This window comes from Schistocerca serialis, chromosome 11 (genome assembly GCF_023864345.2).
Source record: "Schistocerca serialis cubense isolate TAMUIC-IGC-003099 chromosome 11, iqSchSeri2.2, whole genome shotgun sequence".
NCBI classification, from domain to species: domain Eukaryota; kingdom Metazoa; phylum Arthropoda; class Insecta; order Orthoptera; family Acrididae; genus Schistocerca; species Schistocerca serialis.
This window is the reverse complement of record NC_064648.1, coordinates 76,558,883-76,579,617: the sequence shown is the minus strand read 5'-3', so window position 1 is coordinate 76,579,617 and position 20,735 is coordinate 76,558,883. Positions and strand designations below refer to the sequence as shown.

The 20,735-nt window shown below is 41.9% G+C and overlaps 1 protein-coding gene across 6 annotated transcripts in view; it reads left to right on the top strand.

Annotated features, from left to right (window-relative positions):
• Positions 1–20,735, top strand: part of LOC126426925 (zinc finger protein ZFP2-like) — a 211,505-nt gene that overhangs the window by 13,553 nt on the left and 177,217 nt on the right. For all 6 annotated transcript variants that reach the window (XM_050089032.1, XM_050089031.1, XM_050089030.1 and 3 more), the window contains exon 4: positions 8,565–8,654. In XM_050089032.1, the coding sequence (XP_049944989.1) occupies positions 8,565–8,654 (90 nt within the window). The remainder of the gene's footprint in view (positions 1–8,564; positions 8,655–20,735) is intronic.

Below are 20,735 nucleotides of genomic sequence, written 5' to 3'. Positions count from 1 at the left end.
GTTCTGCTTTCTCTTATTCGCTTAGAACTGGTTTTCCATCTGAGCTCTTGATATTCATCCAAGTGCTTCTCTTTTCTCTAAAGGTCTCTTTAATTTTCCTGTAGGCAATATCTATCTTACCCCTAGTGATATATGCTTATCCTACTAAGATATGTAATACTCCACACTCAGACATATAGACTGCCTGGCCTGCTTTTCCTGATAACATCCTCCTGAGTAGACTCTGCCTGGAGATCTGAATGGGGGACTATTTTACCTCATGAATATTTTACCTAAGCTAATTTCGTGCAATAGAACTGCATGCTCTTGAGGAGAAAAACAGAGAGAGCTACAGTTTCGCTTTGCTTCCAGCCATTTGCATTATTGGCACAGGAAGTTGGTTAATGCTACAAGGCCAGGTCAGTTGATAATCCAGACCATTGCTCCTGCAACTGCTGGAAAGTATTTTGCCCCTCTTGAGGATCCATGTTTAAGTTTGATATCTCCTCAGGTAATACTTACTTGTGTTTGCACCTAACACTGTTTTCAATGTTGTTGACATGCAAGCAACCCTACCTCGGCAGTGTCCATGGTTCATTTGGGGTGAGGACTGTGAACTATTGTCTAAAGTGCTGTCTCTGAGCAGGAGCAATAGTTCTAGCATGTATATCTGTAGAATTACTTCATTATCTACATGAAGATAAATTACAATTCTGTGAGACTGCATTGGTACACATACAAACGAACAGATGAAAACTGTTGCTATGTCTCAGATTTGAGGCTGTAACTCCTAGTTTAAGGATCAGTTACTTAAACTATTAGCCTAACCAAGCATGCCTCCAGGGCTGCCAAGGGGATTTCACTTGTGTGTCCTCATAGATTTTTGTCTTAGGTTCAGGATTTGAAGGTCAGTGGCCAGCCAATTATTTGGTAAAGCAGCATGATACCGTTCTCCATAAAAGTAGAAACAAGAAATGCATTTGGCAATTGAGTGATTTGTGAGTGCTGGCAAGTGTAAAAAATGTATTGTATAGTTGTCTGTAGCTGAGTGCATAGGATAATATTATGTTGTTGTTGTTGTTGTTGTTGTGGTCTTCAGTCCTGAGACTGGTTTGATGCAGCTCTCCATGCTACTCTATCCTGTGCAAGCTTCTTCATCTCCCAGTACCTACTGCAACCTACATCCTTCTGAATCTGCTTAGTGTATTCATCTCTTGGTCTCCCTCTACAATTTTTACCCTCCACGCTGCCCTCCAATACTAAATTGGTAATCCCTTGATGCCTCAGAACATGTCCTACCAACCGATCCCGTCTTCTGGTCAAGTTGTGCCACAAACTTCTCTTCTCCCCAATCCTATTCAATACTTCCTCATTACTTATGTGATCTACCCATCTAATCTTCAACATTCTTCTGTAGCACCACATTTCGAAAGCTTCAATTCTCTTCTTGTCCAAACTATTTATCGTCCATGTTTCACTTCCACACAGGGCTACACTCCATACAAATAATTTCAAAACTACTTCCTGACTCTTAAATCTATACTCGATGTTAACAAATATCTCTTCTTCAGAAATGCTTTCCTTGCCATTGCCAGTCTACATTTTATATCCTCTCTACTTCGACCATCATCAGTTATTTTGCTCCCCAAATAGCAAAACTCCTTTACTACTTGAAGTGTCTCATTTCCTAATCTAATTCCCTCAGCATCGCCCGACTTAATTTGACTACATTCCATTATCCTCGTTTTGCTTTTGTTGATGTTCAATATTATAATAATCATAAAATTGGTGGTTCAGATCACACTAAGTGCTACCAGTTCTTTTAGTTTTATTTACATTCCATATGTAAAACAAATGGTAATTTTAATTCGTGCTGAGTCATACTTTTCCAATAGTTATTTTTAGTTAAAAGTTACATCAAAATGCGAGTATTGTTAAAAAATTACATTTTGGTACAAAAATGGAGAGCATCAAAAAAAATCTCGCATGAATGTATCAAAATTTTTATTTTAATATGTCGAATGCCCCCCATGAACGATGGACCTTGCCGTTGGTGGGGAGGCTTGCGTGCCTCAGCGATACAGATGGCCGTACCGTAGGTGCCACCGCAACGGAGGGGTATCTGTTGACAGGCCAGACAAACATGTGGTTCCTGAAGAGGGGCAGCAGCCTTTTCAGTAGTTGCAGGGGCAACAGTCTGGATGATTGACTGATCTGGCCTTGTAACATTAACCAAAACGGCCTTGCTGTGCTGGTACTGCGAACGGCTGAAAGCAAGGGGAAACTACAGCCGTAAATTTTCCCGAGGACATGCAGCTTTACTGTATGATTAAATGATGATGGCGTCCTCTTGGGTAAAATATTCCGGAGGTAAAATAGTCCCCCATTCGGATCTCCGGGCGGGGACTACTCAAGAAGACATCGTTATCAGGATAAAGAAAAGTGATGTTCTACGGATCGGAGTGTGGAATGCCCGATCCCTTAATCGGGCAGGTAGGTTAGAAAATTTAAAAAGGGCAGTGGATAGGTTAAAGTTATAGTGGGAATTAGTGAAGTTCGGTGGCAGGAGGAACAACACTTTTGGTCATGTGATTACAGGGTTATAAATACAAAATCAAATAGGGGTAATGCAGGAGTAGGTTTAATAATGAATAAAAAAATAGGAGTGCGGGTTAGCTACTACAAACAGCATAGTGAACGCATTATTGTGGCCAAGATAGACACAAAGCCCATGCCTACTACAGTAGTACAAGTTTATATGCCAACTAGCTCTGCAGATGATGAAGAAATTGATGAAATGTATGACGAGATAAAAGAAATTATTCAGGTAGTGAAGGGAGACGAAAATTTAATAGTCATGGGTGACTGGAATTCGTCAGTAGGAAAAGGGAGAGAAGGAAACATAGTAGATGAATATGGATTGGGGGGAAGAAATAAAAGAGGAAGCCACCTTGTAGAATTTTGCACAGAGCATAACTTAATCATAGCTAACACTTGGTTCAAGAATCATAAAAGAAGGTTGTATACCTGGAAGAATCCTGGAGATACTAAAAGGTATCAGATAGATTATGTAATGGTAAGACAGAGATTTAGGAACCAGGTTTTAAATTGTAAGACATTTCCAGGGGCAGATGTTGATTCTGACCACAATCTATTGGTTATGAACTGCAGATTGAAACTGAAGAAACTGCAAAAAGGTGGGAATTTAAGGAGATGGGACCTGGATAAACTGAAAAAACCAGAGGTTGTAGAGAGTTTCAGGGAGAGCATAAGGGAACAATTGACACGCATGGGGGAAAGAAATACAGTAGAAGAAGATTGGGTAGCTCTGAGGGATGAAGTAGTGAAGGCAGCAGAGGATCAAGTAGGTAAAAAGACAAGGGCTAGTAGAAATCGTTGGGTAACAGAAGAAATATTGAATTTAATTGATGAAAGGAGAAAATATAAAAATCCAGCAAATGAAGCAGGCAAAAAGGAATACAAACGTCTCAAAAATGAGATCAACAGGAAGTGCAAAATGGCTAAGCAGGGATGGCTAGAGGACAAATGTAAGGATGTAGAGGCTTGTCTCACTAGGGGTAAGATAGATATTGCCTACAGGAAAATTAAAGAGACCTTTGGAGAGAAGAGAGCCATTTGTATGAATATCAAGAGCTCAGATTGCAACCAAGTTCTAAGCAAAGAAGGTAAGGCAGAAAGGTGGAAGGAGTATATAGAGGGTTTATACAAGGGCGATGTACTTGAGGTCAATATTATGGAAATGGAAGAGAATGTAGATGAAGATGAAATGGGAGATAAGATACTGCGTGAAGAGTTTGACAGAGCACTGAAAGACCTGAGTCGAAACAAGGCCCCGGGAGTAGACAACATTCCATTAGAACTACTGATGGCCTTGGGAGAACCAGTCATGACAAAAGTCTACCATCTGGTGAGCAAGATGTATGAGACAGGCGAAATACCCTCAGACTTCAAGAAGAATAAAATAATTCCAATCCCAAAGAAAGCAGGTGTTGACAGATGTGAAAATTACCGAACTATCAGTTTAATAAGTCACAGCTGCTAAATACTAACGCGAATTCTTTACAGACGAATGGAAAACCTGGTAGAAGCGGACCTCGGAGAAAATCAGTTTGGATTCCTTAGAAATGTTGGAACATGTGAGGCAATACTAACCTTAAAACTTATCTTAGAAGAAAGATTAAGATAAGGCAAACCTACGTTTCTAGCATTTGTAGACTTAGAGAAAGCTTTTGACAATGTTAACTGGAATACTCTCTTTCAAATTCTGAAGGTGACAGGGGTAAAATACAGGGAGCGAAAGGCTATTTACAATTTGTACAGAAACCAGATGGCAGTTATGAGTCGAGGGACATGAAAGGGAAGCAGTGGTTGGGAAAGGAGTGAGACAGGGTTGTAGCCTCTCCCAGATGTTATTCAATCTGTGTATTGAGCGAGCAATAATGGAAACAAAAGAAAAATTTGGAGTAGGTATTAAAATTCATGGAGAAGAAGTAAAAACTTTGAGGTTCACCGATGACATTGTAATTCTGTCAGAGACAGCAAAGGACTTGGAAGAGCAGTTGAACGGAATGGACAGTGTCTTGAAAGGAGGATATAAGATGAACATCAACAAAATCAAAACGAGGATAATGGAATGTAGTCAAATTAAGTCGGGTGATGTTGAGGGTATTAGATTAGGAAATGAGACACTTAAAGTAGTGAAGGAGTTTTGCTATTTAGGGAATGAAATAACTGATGGTCTAAGTAGAGAGGATATAAAATGTAGACTGGCAATGGCAAGGAAATCGTTTCTGAAGAAGAGAAATTTGTTAACATCGAGTATAGATTTAAGTGTCAGGAAGTCGTTTCTGAAAGTATTTGTATGGAGTGTAGGCATGTATGGAAGTGAAACATGGACCATAACCATTTTGGACAAGAAGAGAATAGAAGCTTTTGAAATGTGGTGCTACAGAAGAATGCTTAAGATTAGATGGGTAGATCACATAACTAATGAGGTGGTATTGAATAGGATTGGGGAGAAGAGAAGTTTGTGGCACAACTTGACTAGGAGAAGGGATCGGTTGGTAGGACATGTTTTGAGGCATCACGGGATCACAAATTTAGCATTGGATGGCAGCGTGGATGGTAAAAATCGTAGAGGGAGACCAAGAGATGAATACACTAAGCAGATTCAGAAGGATGTAGGTTGCAGTAGGTACTGGGAGATGAAGCAGCTTGCACAGGATAGAGTAGCATGGAGAGCTGCATCAAACCAGTCTCAGGACAGAAGACCACAACAACAACATGTCGAATGATGAAAAAACATGTAATTTTTGCCAAACCATTACAATTCAGTGTTTGTTTAGTTTGCAATTTGTTAGTAGACATGGAAGTTTTTAAAAAGTAGTAGTTCCTGCTAGGAGATTCGAACCAGCAACTTTTTCATTAAGGCACTTTTATGCTATTCTTCCAATTACCAGCAATTGTGTTAATAAATAGGAAATGTTTTGTAGTAGGCAGCACTCAGAAGTCTTCTGATCTTCAAAGTCACATTTTTTTTAGTTTGGTTACTTCCTAGTGCTGGTTTAGGAAATTGATGTTCCAGCACTAAACTCCAAATACTGTAAGTCTGAAGGAAATTGAAGCGGATGATCTGCAAGATACCCTTTACAGTCAAGTTCTTATTGCCACAGGGAAGTGTCTATAATGGTTAAGGTGGCAGCCCATAAAATGCAAGAAATCCAGGTTTAACTTATCAGTGCAGCCAAAATAAATTTTTACATCTGTTAGACAAATCTCTAATATTAGACAGTCACTAGATCACTATATGAATGTTTCTGATTAGCTTAAATCACCCGGTATTCAAAATTGTATTTGATTGCATTCAGCAGAATAGTGAGTGAATAGAGCAGTCAATTTTACTTGATGAATGACTGTAGGATTCAATTTTATTCATGCAGAGGAACTTTTCTTTCCAAAATCATATAGGAGAACAAAATTATCTGCTGTTTAGGTCTTTAGCTCCAAACATGTTTGCTGTGCCTCTACTTACAACCTGAAATGACCTGTGCATTTTTTCTATTCCCATGAAACGCCACTGTTCCATAAAATAACAGTTCCATTGCCAGAGGTGATCCTGCAACATCCACTTTTTTATTTCATCTGATGGCTGCCCTTTCAGGTCTAGTGGTCAATTGTGTAGAAAAAGTTTGGTTTTTCCTTCTCCCTCCTGTCCCCACTTTAGTCAATTTTGTATCTGTCATTTTAGTATCTGTGGTGTAGTAAGAAATGTGAAATGCATTTTTATGTTCTTTAGTGGAGAAAATTTCTAAGGCAAAGCATTGTAATTATGTCTTTTCTGTTACTGTCTTCTGTTCTGCTACCATCTCCATCATTGTCAACTATCAGCTGTAGAGATGTCTTTGATCCTTTTTCTAATGTTTTTGTTCAGAAGTTCTGGGATCTTCGTTTTTTGTTTCATGTTTTGCAAGATATGATGTTACTTATAAATGGAGGGCCTCTTATATAAGCTGTCTTGGTGGTTCTCATATGTTCAACTTTTGGTTGGCCATGGGGATTCAGGTGATTTAGCTTCATTTGAATTTGCTGTCATGTAACTATGCAATGTTGTTAACATTTGCAGGTCCTCACTGTATTCCACAACATTCCCCATGCTAGGTTTATTGGGTGTTATGTCATGTCTGATCACTTTACCAGGTTTGTTAGGCCGAAGTATGTTCCTGTCTTCCAGAGTTTGTTTTTAACAGTAGCAATCTGTGATGCTTCAGTAGTCCAGTGCTCGTGTTCCAATCTCTGTATTTAGAGAATTTATTATTTTGTGCTTGTCTATTACTAACAGAATAAATATTTTCCTGTTGTGTGGTTTTTCTAAACAGTTACACAGGCTAATTTTGGGAAAACATGTCTCTAGATTTTCACAGGAATTTTTGTTTTCACAGCTGTGCTAATGTCACAGGACATGATTTTGAGATGAAAGAGTTCAGTTTGTCGTCTCAAAATTTAGATCTACATCTTCCATGGATTCTCTAAATGTCTTCAATGAAATGGACAGCATGGCTCATGTTGTCTATATTTGGTCAACCTCATGTCATGTTGTACTTTATTGATGTAATTTTCCTCCAAATCTTTTTCACTGTTTGAATTCATGCATCTTCAATTATGTAGCTGACATGTATATACATCCTGTCACTGCAGTATGATAAAGTATTTTCATTTGTATACAATATTTACCAGACTATTTCTTAAGCATTAATGTACTATGGTGGGTGGATGTTGGAACTCAAATAGTTACTTTTTCCACATCACATTTGACACTTCAAAATTATTTTTTCCTCACATTTGATACTTACCTGCATGCAGATTGCAAATTTCAGTAACATGCAATGAGATAAATGCAGATTTACCTCATTGCCCAGTACTGATTTTTCATGATAATGTATTACTGCCTCTGTTCTGTGGTGCATCTTTCTAGTGGGTCCTTGGCATGGAATATCTGATTTTGTAGCTAATTATTTCTAGTTTTCCTACCGTGTTGTGTACAATGCTACTGTTAGTTAATGAAACTCTGGATCTTGTCTTGAATGCATATACACTTCTCTAAGAGTAAGACGATTGCTTATTGAATGGGTGTGAGGCTAAAAATTTAAGTGTTCTGGGTTCCATCCCAGGCATCATCTGTCACTTTTTCACATGGAAATTGTCTATGTGGAAAACGTCAGTTTCCATTCCAGTGTGAAGCTCTAGGTCCTCATGTAACTTCCTGTGTCAGTGAGTTCAAATATTGGAGGAAGCCAGTGGTGTACCACATCCAGTAAGACAATGTCTAACAGAGCACTAAGGTGTTAATAACTAACACCAGGTTGTTGAAAGCTTTACTTTTACTTCAGGTTTGCATTAGTTTTTGTGACATTAGACATGTATTCTCCTCGGTACCAAAATTTGGTGACCCACACTTAGATCTGCATTTACGTGCTTATTGTCTTTACAGGTGGTTTTCTGACTTAAAAAATGCATTCTGCATATAACCTGCTAGTTGCTTAGTTTCTTCTTGACCATAGTGCCCTCATTGGCTTTGCAGAGGTACCCTATCATCTTCCACTGAATAACATAGGTCAGAAAATAGGGAGCTGAGATCATCATAAAATCAAAAAATGTTCTTATTGGAGCCTTCACCTTGGCACATTTATAGGAGAGAGAGAGAGAGAGAGAGAGAGAGAGAGAGAGAGAGAGAGAGGAAGGAGTAGTAGTAGTAGTAGTAGTAGTAGTAGTAGTAGCTGCTTGGCAAGGATGAAATAATTTCTGTTTGGTTGATATCTGATGTCTACCTCCAAAGAAAACAGAACTTTGATTTCAGATGTTTGTCATGTTTTTCTGACATTTCCTACATCCTGTAGGACCTCCCCAGTATGAATAAATTGGAATGAAAGTAAATCTAATTTAATGTGACACATTTTCTTGTTACCTAATGCCAGTTAGTGAATACATGTGACCAATAGCTTTTTAGCCCCACTTGATGTGTAACACAAGAACAGAAGCTTTGAATATGCCATTCTTTCTTTTTTCAGTTTCTTGAAGGTCCGCTAAAGATTGTAATGCCTAGTCTCCATATAAAGCAAGACCTAGAACTAAAACAGGAGGATGGCATTGAGCGTGATGTAAGTTTTCACATCAGTGATGTATTGTGCATGAAGTACTGTATGAATATCACGAGATGCATTGGGTGCAGTAAATTCCAATGATCATAAATGATGAATCATTAAAACCTAGGATATTAGCACTTGTCCAGAATTTTTATAGTATTTCAATTGACTGTAGGTATATTGTTCTGTTGTGTAATGGTATTTGAATGAAACTTGTGGGAAACATAAGTTTATTAACAGTAACCCACAGTAATTTTATTGTACATGTAAATAATGAATGCCTCAAATTCGTTCTTGGAACAAATGTACCAAAGATGCCTTCCTTGCAGCAGCTGTCAATTTATTTGTCTCTGTTAGAGTTCTATAATAGAAAAGATGTAAGATGTAGGAGGTAAAGCAATCAACTGTAAACAGTATGTTATCAGATAAGTATGGTATTTGTCATACTATTTCTTTTCTCTGAAGTATTTAATGAAAAACATACTGCATTACTGGAATTATGTTTGCTCTGTGTAAAGACAATGGGTTTATCCAGTATGCATGACATAAATTTACAGTGTAATGGAACATTGCTTATCCCAAACTGCTTGCAAAGAGAAAACATTCATAGCAAGAATCCTTGTAAACAGCATTAAATTTAGCACATTAGTGATAGTCTGTGAAATTCAGTATTCATTTAATTAGCTATCACCATAGTGTACTAAATTTAATGCTGATGAAGGTTTCTCAGGTCTTCAGCTGCATGGTAGTGTTGATATCTCGCTACATTTCAGGAATTGTCATACTACCCATCTTATGGCGAAGTGTCGAGATTGGTGGAGAGCGGGTTATTTATATGTGCGGTCACCCCCCTCCACTAGACCTTGGGTAGCCGCGGTGGACCAGTGGCGTGCACACGGTGATGGTGATGAGTCGCCCTTGGCAGCCATGTTTGGTTCTCGGTGTAAGCATTCTGTCTACGTCCCTGGCGGAGGACGTTGACGGGTAAGCTGCCGATGGACTGCCGCTATCGCAGAGTTCCATGCTGCACCGAGTTGAGATCCCTCATCTCTGTTGACCAGATTGTTGTGAAACCTTATTTCTATGGATTCTTAGATAATGCTTTACCAGAAGCCAGATGCTCGGCACTGTACCTTTGTATTTTCGAAGTTGAAAGTGTGTTTTTCATTTATGCTGTATTTTGCTTTGGCTGATTTTTCTGTGTGGCCTAGTCGCACACATGTGATTTGTTCTTCACAGCGTTTAGTTGTACAGTGCTGTGTTTGCCCAATGTATTGTTCTATGCATTTGCATGGTATGCTTTATACTCCTGGTGTGTTAAGGATCAGCGGGTCTTTGGCAGTACCTAGGAGCTCCCTGTCATTGGTGGTGATTGGAGAACGGTTTTGATATTATATTTGCCAAGAAATAGTGCAATTTTTTGCTGAGAGCGGAACTGTGTATGGAAGGAAAGCGAGTCGTTTCTCCTACTTCATCATAATCTGGGGTTCTCATTGCTTCCTTCTTCCTTTTAAGTGCCCTGTTGATCTGCGTTTCACTGCAGTAATTTTGGAGGAAGACTTCCCTCAGGTGTTGCAGCTTGGATCGTTGGCCATCTTAGTTGCAGATGGCATGCGCCCTATGTTCCAGTGTGGTAAGTACTGTTTGGCCAGCTGGAATGGCCGAGGGTTCTAGGCGCTGCAGTCTGGAATTGCACGACCGCTACGGTCGCAGGTTTGAATCCTGCCTTGGGCATGGATGTGTGTGATGTTCTTAGGGCAGTTAGGTTTAAGTAGTTCTAAGTTCTAGGGGACTGATGACCACTGCAGTTAAGTCCCATAGTGCTCAGAGCCATTTAAGTACTGTTTGTCTTTGTGCTGGATGGTGGCAGCTTGTTGCATGAAGGTATAGGTCTGTGTGTCTTATTCCTATGTACTGCATGGCTTAGTGAACCATCTGCCTTCCTCTTAATTAAAATATCAAGGAAGGGGAGGCATAAATTTTCCTCCATCATTATAAATTTGGTGTTAGGATGGATGCTGTTGAGGTGTTCATGAAACTCATCTAGCACCTGTTTGCCATGTCTGCATATAACACAAGTGTCATCGACATAGCAGAAGAAGTGCTTTGGTTTCTGACTGGCACTTTGAAGGGCCACCTCCTCGAAATGTTCGGTATAATGGTTTGAATTCACAGGAGTCAGTGGAAAGCTCATGGTCACATTGTCAATCTGTTCGATGAATTCCCTGTGGTGCTGAAAGTTGGTTGTTGTTAGTGCTTGTTCGAAGAGGCTGACTTTGTGGTTCAAAGTGCTGGGCTAAAAGTGTCAAGGAGACTTGAAGGACACTTTCGTGAAAAGCGGCGTCATGTTGAAGCTCACGAGTAGGTCCTCGATTTGTAGTAGCATGTCCCTGAGTATTTTTACGAATTTGGCTGAGTTTCTCACATGGTGGCGGCAGTGTCCAACAAAGGGTTGGAGCAGTGTTGCTAGGCATTTAGCAAGTCCTTAACTGTGAGAGTTGGAGTCTGCAATCGGTCGAGAGGTACCCCTTCCTTATGGATCTTAGGGAGTCCATAGAGGTGTGGTATTGCTGGCACTCTGGGGTACAGCCACTTCTTTATTGGCTCAGGTAAGCTAGATTTCTGCAGCAGAGCTATCATCTTTCTACTCATCGTCAGGCTTCGATCCTTCTTCAGTCTCTTATAGGCCTCGTGTTGTGGCAGCAGGTTTATTTTCTACCGGTACTCGACAGTGCTTAGTAGCACTGTGGCGTTCCCTTTATCTGCTGGTAGGATCGTTATATCACGGTCATCTCTAAGGGACCAGAGAGCTGCTCGTTCTTCCGCAGATACATTATTTGTAGGCAACTGAGATCTGTCGATTATTCTGGAAGTTTCCCACCTGACTTCCTCTGCTTCCTCCTTTGGAAGCCCTTACTGCTTCTTCCACACCACTATAATGTCTCGTTTCAGGTTTGTTCTGGGGATAGGGGCAAAATTCAGTTCTTTCTTGAGGACTGCGATTGTGGCAGTGTAAAGTTCTTTTCCAGCCGAATTGATCATGGCTCTGATGTCATTCATCTCCTTTTTTGTCAAAAACGTCGCAAGATATCAATGCTACCAACCAGCTGGAGACCGAAGAAACCTTCAACAGTCTTTGCCGGGAAAGCAAACAGTCAAATTTAATGCTGTTTACAAAAATTTGTAACACTTAGTAGAAATCTATTCTTTGTAACAGTATCCAGCTCTGTGGACTAAGATCAGTTGTGGTGAATATTGGAATTTTTACTGGGTAGACGTGATTGGAAAATGAAAAGAAGGGAACTGAAACATTTCAGATGTGGGATTAGAGAATGGCACTGAAAATTAAGTGAACTTACAAGGAATATGGAGTCCTCAGTAGAACTGTTAAGGAAAGAAATGTACAGAACATGCTGACTAAAAGAAGGGACAGGATGATATGGTAAGTGTTAAGACATCAGGTAGTGAACTAGTCAGATGTTTCCATGTCACTTGGGGAAAAATGCTACTATTACACATCAAATAGGAACTTTAGATAGAGTGTAGTTAATTTTTATGTTAGTTACATAGTCAATAGTGGCACCTCATCACACATTTGCAACTCTAAACTAGTAGATAAAGAAGTGCTTTTTTGAGGAGGATATAGTGTAATTCAGTACACAGCAAGATTTGGACAATGTACTATTTATTCCAATATATATCTTGCAAAATGAGTGTGGCAACAAAATAGGAGGCATTAGAGCTAATATAGATGCTTCCTGGCAATTGTTCTCCCCCAAACACCACCTTGTTATGGAGTAGGAAAAGGTGAAGTAATGGATGTAGTGGTACCAGTTGTACGCTCTTCCATGCAACATTGGGTGACTAGTCTGGTGTAGATGTAGGTGTACAAAGAATTGGATATTAATAGGCAGGGATATGGACTGTAATCACACATTTATTATGAGAGAATAAGGAACCCATTTCTTAAAGATCACAGTACTCAGAGACAATGATTGCACAGCACTGTGAGGGTGTTGAAAAACATGATCATTGTTCAAGTGTGTTCAACATAATACTTGATAAATTAACAGTGATACATTGAATGGGAAAATCTGTGCTTGGCACTGTCATAGCAAATTCCAGAGCTAAAATGGTTGTCCATAGCATGCATGAAAGTTGGTCTGTAGAGCATTACCTGAGGAAACAGGTTGAGAACTGTTGACACATGGGTACAAGCTACAGCTGAATTTAAAGCACTAGAACATTAGTAGATCAATAACATTGAAATTATGAAAATGATCGTGTGTAAAATCACAATCTACAGTAAAATTAAAACTGAGGCTTGTCATCTATACTGTCCCCAAAAGTACTTTGGTATTGATACTAGAGCAGGAACACATGGAGATGCAAAATGCAGTTGCCTTATTCTTCCTCGACTGTTCGTATGATCTGACATTTCATTGAACACACCCTAATTTGCATACTAATCAGTGTAAAAAGGTGGAAGTGGGTTCTGGAAGAGTTGCACTACATTCTCATTTTAGATTTGTTTGTGGCAATAAATTTTTAGTTTTACATGCTGAATATTTTCGAAAATCCATTATCTAATGTTCCTGAAAATTTGAGTCGTAGGGAAACTTCGTTACTGAGTTCAAAAGACCCAATTGTGTTAACAAAATACTTAGAATATATCTTATTTTCAACAGCTCCAAACTCTGTCAGACATGTCTAACATAAGATTAATTTAAATTAAATATTATGTGTGATGCTCTGCTCATGTGATAAGGTATCAGTCATCTGTTTTGTTGAGAGAAACACAGCACAGGATTTACGGTTAACATGGCCTTACATTTTCTGATCAAACATTACAAATCCATGTAACAAGAAAGTTACCAATTTTGGTATGGGTAAGGAAATTTAACAGTTTGAAAGTAAGAAGAGTAGTGATAACATCAATCACTACCCTCTAATTATGACAATTATGATACAAAAAATTAAGATTTCGTTAGTGTCACTAGTGCTGAATTCCTGAGGTGCACTTCATTTGATTGTAGTCGCCAATTAAAGCCTTCTTAGTAATGAAAATACAATCTGCTCTGCAGGTAAATACACCACAAAATCTGTGGTAATTTTCTTAACAGCTTCATTAGTGAGTTCCCCAACTGGACAGTGTACCTTTTTTACTTGTCTCATCAATGTTTTGCAACATAATCTTCAATTTAGGCCCATATCAATTCTGTTGGGTTGAAGTGCCAGTGAGAAGTTAACAGCCTAATTATTTTATGCCTGTATGTTTTTGTCAACCTGTAAGTTTTTGTATGTGGCCAACTGGTTTATTGAGAGGTATTGGATTTATATGCTCTATCTTTTCAAATTTTTCACTAACTTCCAGTTACGGATGCTGAAGCCAATAATTTCCTCTTTTTTATTTTAGCGTAAGTTTCTCATCAACAACTGTACATTTGGGAGCACTATCAACAAAAGGTGTTGATGATGTAGGCAGATTATGCACAAACCATTTCTCTCAACTGATTTTATTTTGCAATGCCTTGAACAAGAGTGATATTGATATGTTGTTGTTGTGGTCTTCAGTCCTGAGACTGGTTTGATGCAGCTCTCCATGCTACTCCATCCTGTGCAAGCTTAATCTCCCAGTACCTACTGCAGCCTACATCCTTCTGAATCTGCTTAGTATATTCATCTCTTGGTCTCCCTTTACGATTTTTACCCTCCATGCTGCCCTCCAGTACTAAATTGGTGATCCCTTAATGCCTCAGAACATGTTCCACCAACCTATCCTTTCTTCTGGTCAAGTTGCGCCACAGACTCCTCTTCTCCCCAATTGTATTCAACACCACCTCATTAGTTATGTGATCTACCCATCTAATCTTAAGCATTCTTCTGTAGCATCACATTTCGAAAGCTTCTATCTCTTGTCTAAACTATTTATCGTCCATGTTTCACTTCCACACAGGGCTACACTCCATACAAATAATTTCAAAACTACTTCCTGACACTTAAATCTATACTCGATGTTAACAAATATCTCTTCTTCAGAAACGCTTTTCTTGCCATTGCCAGTCTACATTTTATATCCTCTCTACTTCGACCATCATCAGTTATTTTGCTCCCCAAATAGCAAAACTCCTTTACTACTTGAAGTGTCTCATTTCCTAATCTAATTCCCTCAGCATCGCCCGACTTAATTCGACTACATTCCATTATCCTTGTTTTGCTTTTGTAGATGTTCATCTTATATCCTCCTTTCAAGACACTGTCCATTCCGTTCAGTTGCTCTTCCAGGTCCTTTGCTGTCTCTGACAGATTTACAATGTTATTGGCAGACATCGAAGGTTTTGTTTCTTATCCATGGTTTTTAATTTCTACTCCTAATTTTTATTTTGTTTCCTTTCCTGCTTGCTTAATATGCTAATCGAATAGCATCAGGGATAGGCTACAACTCGGTCCCACTCCCTTCCCAACCATTGCTTCCCTTTCATGCCACTTGACTTATAACTGCCATCTGGTTTCTGTACAAATTGTAAATACCTTTTTGTTCCCTGTATTTGACCCCTGCCACCTTCAAAATTTGACAGACAGTGTTAGTCAACATTGTCAAAAGTTTTCTCTAAGTCTACAAATGTTGGTTTGCCTTTCAGAAATCTATCTTCTAAGTTCAATTCTGCCAGGCACTTACACGTGATTTGCTGAGTATGCATGTAGATACAGGTGATGCAGATTTGGATAAGTTGTAGGTTCAGTATTGCCTCGCATGTTCCAACATTTGTATGGAATTCAAACTGATCTTCCCTGAGGTCAGCTTCTACCAGTTTTTCCATTCATCTGTAAGGAATTCGTGTTAATATTTTGCAGCTGTGACTTATTAAACTGAAAGCTTGGCAATTTTCAATCACCTGCTTTCTTGGTAATTGGAATTATTGTATTCTTCTTCAAATCTTAGGGTATTTTGCCTGTCTATCAGGCTATCAGTTGTTCTAATGGAATGTCGTCTACTCTTCATGGTTTCACTTGCTGAAGATGGTCAGTCCTTCACAACAGTAAATCTGTTTCTAATTCAGAAAGTTGTTGATGCAACAGCAAGCCCTGTGATGTCCTCTCATTTCCTGGAATAGCACTTTGCTTTTGGAAACTGCTCCTGATTCTCAAGCATGACGACTGCTTGCTGCTTTGCTTCTCGATGACATCCTGTTTGTGTTGAGGCCCATAGAACTCTGAACTCTTTCTGGTTGGTGTTTACAGTAGGTTGCTGGATGGTCTGATCAAGGCCGAAATCCAAACATACCACTCTGACCAGGTGCCATTGCCGTCAATCTGGTGATGAAAAAAGTAGGTGCCTCCTTAGTGTGCATGCACGTGCACTCTCTCTCTCTCTCTCTCTCTCTCTCTCTCTCTCTCTCTCTCACACACACACACCATTGATAGATTGGTGCTTCCGTCAAAGATCAAAGCAGGCTATGAAGTTATCACAGTCCAACCATGTATTCTGAATCTGATGTGCTGCTACCAGTGTCATTGTTTCAATCACTAGAATGTCTTGTTGACACCTGGCCAAATGTTTAACCTATGGTGGGGATGCACACAAGGGCAATTGTTCTCTTCCTCCCTACCGTATAAACAGAAATGGCCACCATGCTGCTCCTCTTGAGATAGCCCCATGTATCTTGATGAGTGGGGTGTCCAGGAGATCTAGCTAAAAGAAATGTACCTTAGCTGGTCGCTCGAAAGTTACTGGCTAGTCTCAAACCCTGCCTTCTGCTGTCTGGTACTTAGAGTACTGTTCTTGCTAAATCTCGCTCCATGCAAACCTGAGACCTTAAATTCTACTCTGAGGTTGTGAAATTACCCAGTGTTATGGTAATAATGGCCATTCCTTCTCCAACTCTGGCCACACAGGGTGAAGTCACCAGTTATACAACCGGCAGCCAAGGAAGGACAGCAGGAATACTCCCGTGAAGAACTCATATGACTCTACTGCCAACCACAGCCTGAGTCTTCATCTGCTAGCCAGAAAGGTCCGAAGAAGTCCAAGAAAGGCAAATGACCTCCTTCGCCAATTCAAAGGGCCTCTTTGGTGGTGTCGCCACGTGATAACTTGGCCTGGCTGGCCTTTGTGTCTCTGATGTGCACCACTAACCATTTCTCTGTATTGAATTCTGCAAGCTGTCTGCACAACAAAGCCGACACGTCTGTAGACTAAATGGAACACAATTGCCGTGGCTCTGTGCCCTGTAGCAGTGAGTCATGACAGGATGGAAATCGGCATCCTCTGAGGTGACATCCATTTATTGTTTCCTTATCATGACTCCCTGAATGGATGTTCGTGGCCTTCAATGCAACAAAGAGGATTTAGGGGGCTTTTAGGATTGCTGCATCCACTTGTATTCTGCTCTCAGGAACAAAATTGTGTCCTCATAACTGCATTGAGATTTTGCACCTCTTCCTGGTCTGATTTTACTTTCCCCAAGCTCATCTATTGGGGAGTCAAGCTGCTCATACCGGATGATGCTCATAGTAAAGCAGTCTCCCTGACTCTCCGTCTTCAAGCTGTTCCAGTTCGCCTTTTCGTTCCTCATTTGACCTTCTCCCTTTGCACCACTTACATCCCTCCATCATTCAATGTCACAAGGGAAGACTCTCGCAGCTTGTTGGGCAACTTCCTCACCCACTTCTCCTGCTCAGTGACTAAAGCACACCATCCCTTCTGCCCCCCCCCCCCCTCAATTCTGCAAGTCCGGTGGTTAGAATATGCCCGAGGTATTCCGGCCTGTCGTAAGAGGCGACTAAAAGGAGTCTCCTATGTCTTGGCCTTTGTGATGGTCCCCCCTCTGGTTTGACCATCGTTCTAAATTTTCCTGAAGAGCGAGCCAAGTGGGGAAGGGTGCCTTACATGGTGCATCATGTCCATCGTGCATTGAGATCCTTAACACTTTTTCGTCATCGCATTGCAGTCCTGCCCATTCTGCATATCTTGGGTGAGACACACTCCTGGGTGCATTTCCACCATGCACTATGCAGCGTCACTTTCTGTGCCTATGGTGACCATGGACTTCTTTGCACCTCATATCCAGCACGGTATCTAGTCCAGTGTGTGTGTGTACCCTGTTGGTTGCAGCATCCCCCTACAACACAGGGATCACTCTGCTGATGTCTGCGCCATTAACTCCCCACATATGCCATGGAGTAGATGGCCATCTCCCTAGGGCATCGGGACTCCCAGCAATGACCATCCTGCCAGGTGATCCTTGCTGAGGCTGGGTGGCACCTGTGGGGAGGGCCCCTGTTCGGTGTGGGTGGCATTGGGTTGGTGGCATCAGGGCAGATGACACGCCATGATGTGTAGTATGTCATCTCATGCTGGTGGTCCGCTGCCAGCAGTCTTTCAGTGGGAAAAGTCTAACTTCAATGCTAAGAAATATGAGCCCAAATCGTCCCCCTCCCTGGCCACATCATGGCAGGAACGCCAGGCTAAAGATGGCAGTGAAGCATATTCGCCTCAGTACCTCGTATGTGCGGGGAATCTTTGATGTCCATGAAAACTCAATTTTTCGTGGAGCATTTGGGTGACAAGTTGAGAAAGGTGGAGGGTTTGTCCAAAATGCGCTCTGGGTCAGTCCTTACAAAAACAGCATCCTCTGCCCAATCACAGGTATAACTCGCTTGTGACAAATTGGGGGATGTTTCTGTTTCCATCACACTCCATAAGATCTTAAATCTGGTCCAGGGTATTACATTCCACAGGGACTGGAACAGAAAAGGGACGTAATGACAGTGGCATATTAAGTGCCCTCCGCCATACACCGTTGGGTGGCTTGCGGAGTATAAATGTAGACGTAGACCTAGTTTTGCAGTCTGACAACGAGCTGCATGCCAGTTTAGAGTGGCGATGTGTTCATTTCATCTGCTGCATTCATCGGGGTCCGACCCCCCAGGGGGTCCACAACTCTTTTGTGGACACGTGCGTAGCGAGCACGGGACCCCGAGCTAATTTGGCCCTCCTTCCTTTCTGGGCTGCATACCTTCCCTTTCCTCATCCTTCCCCGGCCCCCATCTTTGCCCCCCCCTCCTCACCTCTGGCTCTTTCCTTCCCTTTCTCCCGCTCTGGGAGTATGGTTTGTGCCTACGTCCGGAGACGGACGCTCGAAACTGTTACAAATTCCTTGCTTTCTACACTTGCAAGTCTTCGTCCTTCCTCTGTCCTTCTCTTTTCCTTCCCTCTTCTCTTTGCCCTTTTCTCCGCTGCGGCGTTTGAGACCCCTCTTCTTTCCTTTCCCTTTCTCTTTTTTCCTCCCTGTGCATGTCTGAAGGCCAACCCACGCACTTCCATGCGTAGCCGGTGACGGGGTAACGCGTAATTCCCCGCCCCAGGTAGACAGGTAGGACACGTACGTACCCCCTGGTAACGGCCAGGCCCAGGGAGGGGTGATTACCCGAGCTGATACCTTCCGAAAGTGCCGATTGGTCCCTCCATCCGTTTGCCGGGATGTGTGACCTGAGGTGTGAACAATCACCTAAGGCGGGAGTGCCCTCAGTGAGGGCCGCGACAAGGGAGGAGCGCGCCATGGGGGACGCCGGTAATCATGGGGGATTCTTCCACAATGGTTTCCTCACCTTCCACTATGTCTGTTCACAAACGTAAGTTCATTGAGTCTCAGCCACAGACAGTTCTTCCATCGTTGCCACAGTTCCTTGTTGTTTCTCGGTCTGACGAAGGTCACGACTTCTCCACGGTCAACCCTTTCATTATTCAGAAAGGTGTCGACGCTATTGCTGGTCCTGTAAAGTCTTGTTCCAGATTACGGAATGGCATCCTGTTGTTAGAAACAGTCAGTGCCCTCCAGGCATAAAAATTACTGCGTACTTCACTGCTCCACACCTTCCCTGTCCGGGTTGAAGCGCACAGCACTTTAAATTCCTCGTGTGGAGTCGTTTATACACGCTCCCTCGATGGATTGTCTGACGAAGAAATTCAGCACTACCTATCTGACCAGGGCGTAACGGCTGTTCATAGAGTTATGAAAAGGGTTGATACGAACATCATTCCAACCCGCACTGCCTTCTGAACATTTGACAAAGTTCAACTGCCATCGAAAATCAAAGCAGGCTATGAGATAATTTCCGTTCGCCCTTACGTCCCAAACCCTACGCGTTGCTATCGATGTCAGCGGTTCAATCACACCAGCCAGTCCTGTTCCAATCCAGCCAAATGTGTTACGTGTGGCAAGGATGCCCATGAGGGTGCTTGTCCACCTCCATCCCCTCGCTGCATCAACTGTATGGGTGACCACGCTGCTTCCTCTCGAGATTGCCCCGTTTTTAAGGACGAAAAGCTCATCCAGGAAATAAGAGTGAAGGAAGAGGTGTCGACCTTTGCTGCTCGAAAATTATTCGCCAGTCGACAGCCCACCGTGCCTCAGACAGGAAAATACAGCACTGTCCTTGCTTCTCCTCGGCCAACAAAGGAGGCGGCAACGCAGACTTGCGACCTTACCTTTAGTGCCACGGTCGTCAGATCGGCCAGCGCAAAGATCGCCCGTTCAACCTCACCACTTTCGCCTGCCCACTCTATGGCTCACCCTTCGTCGGGTTCTGCTAAATCTCGAGTCCGAAAGTCAGACACCAAGACTTAGAAAAAAGAGCATACTCGTGGAGAGTTTTTACGTACCGCAACTTCACAACCATCGGTTCCTCCTTCATCTAAACATCATACTTCCAAGAAGGCTACAAAGAAACCCAGTTCCTCTCCTTCTCTGCCAAGGCGTGTCCCATCTACAGCACCACCTGGCGGAAATCGCCCTCGGCCGTCTTCTGTGTCGCCGAGGCGCACTGCTGGTGGCCGGTCAACCGGCCGATCGCTGGTGGCAGGAGCTGCTCCTGACCAACCTATGGATCAGGATCTTCTGCCTTCAGCTGAATGCCATTCCATGCTGTCGGTCGCAAGCTCTGAGCAGTCTTGGAGTTGACAGCAACTTTGGTCACTTTCCTCCATTTTCTGTTCAACCTATGTCCATTATCCACTGGAATATCCACGGTATTCGAGCCAATAGGGATGAATTGTTGATCCTCTTACGATCCTATTCGCCGGTCATCTTCTGT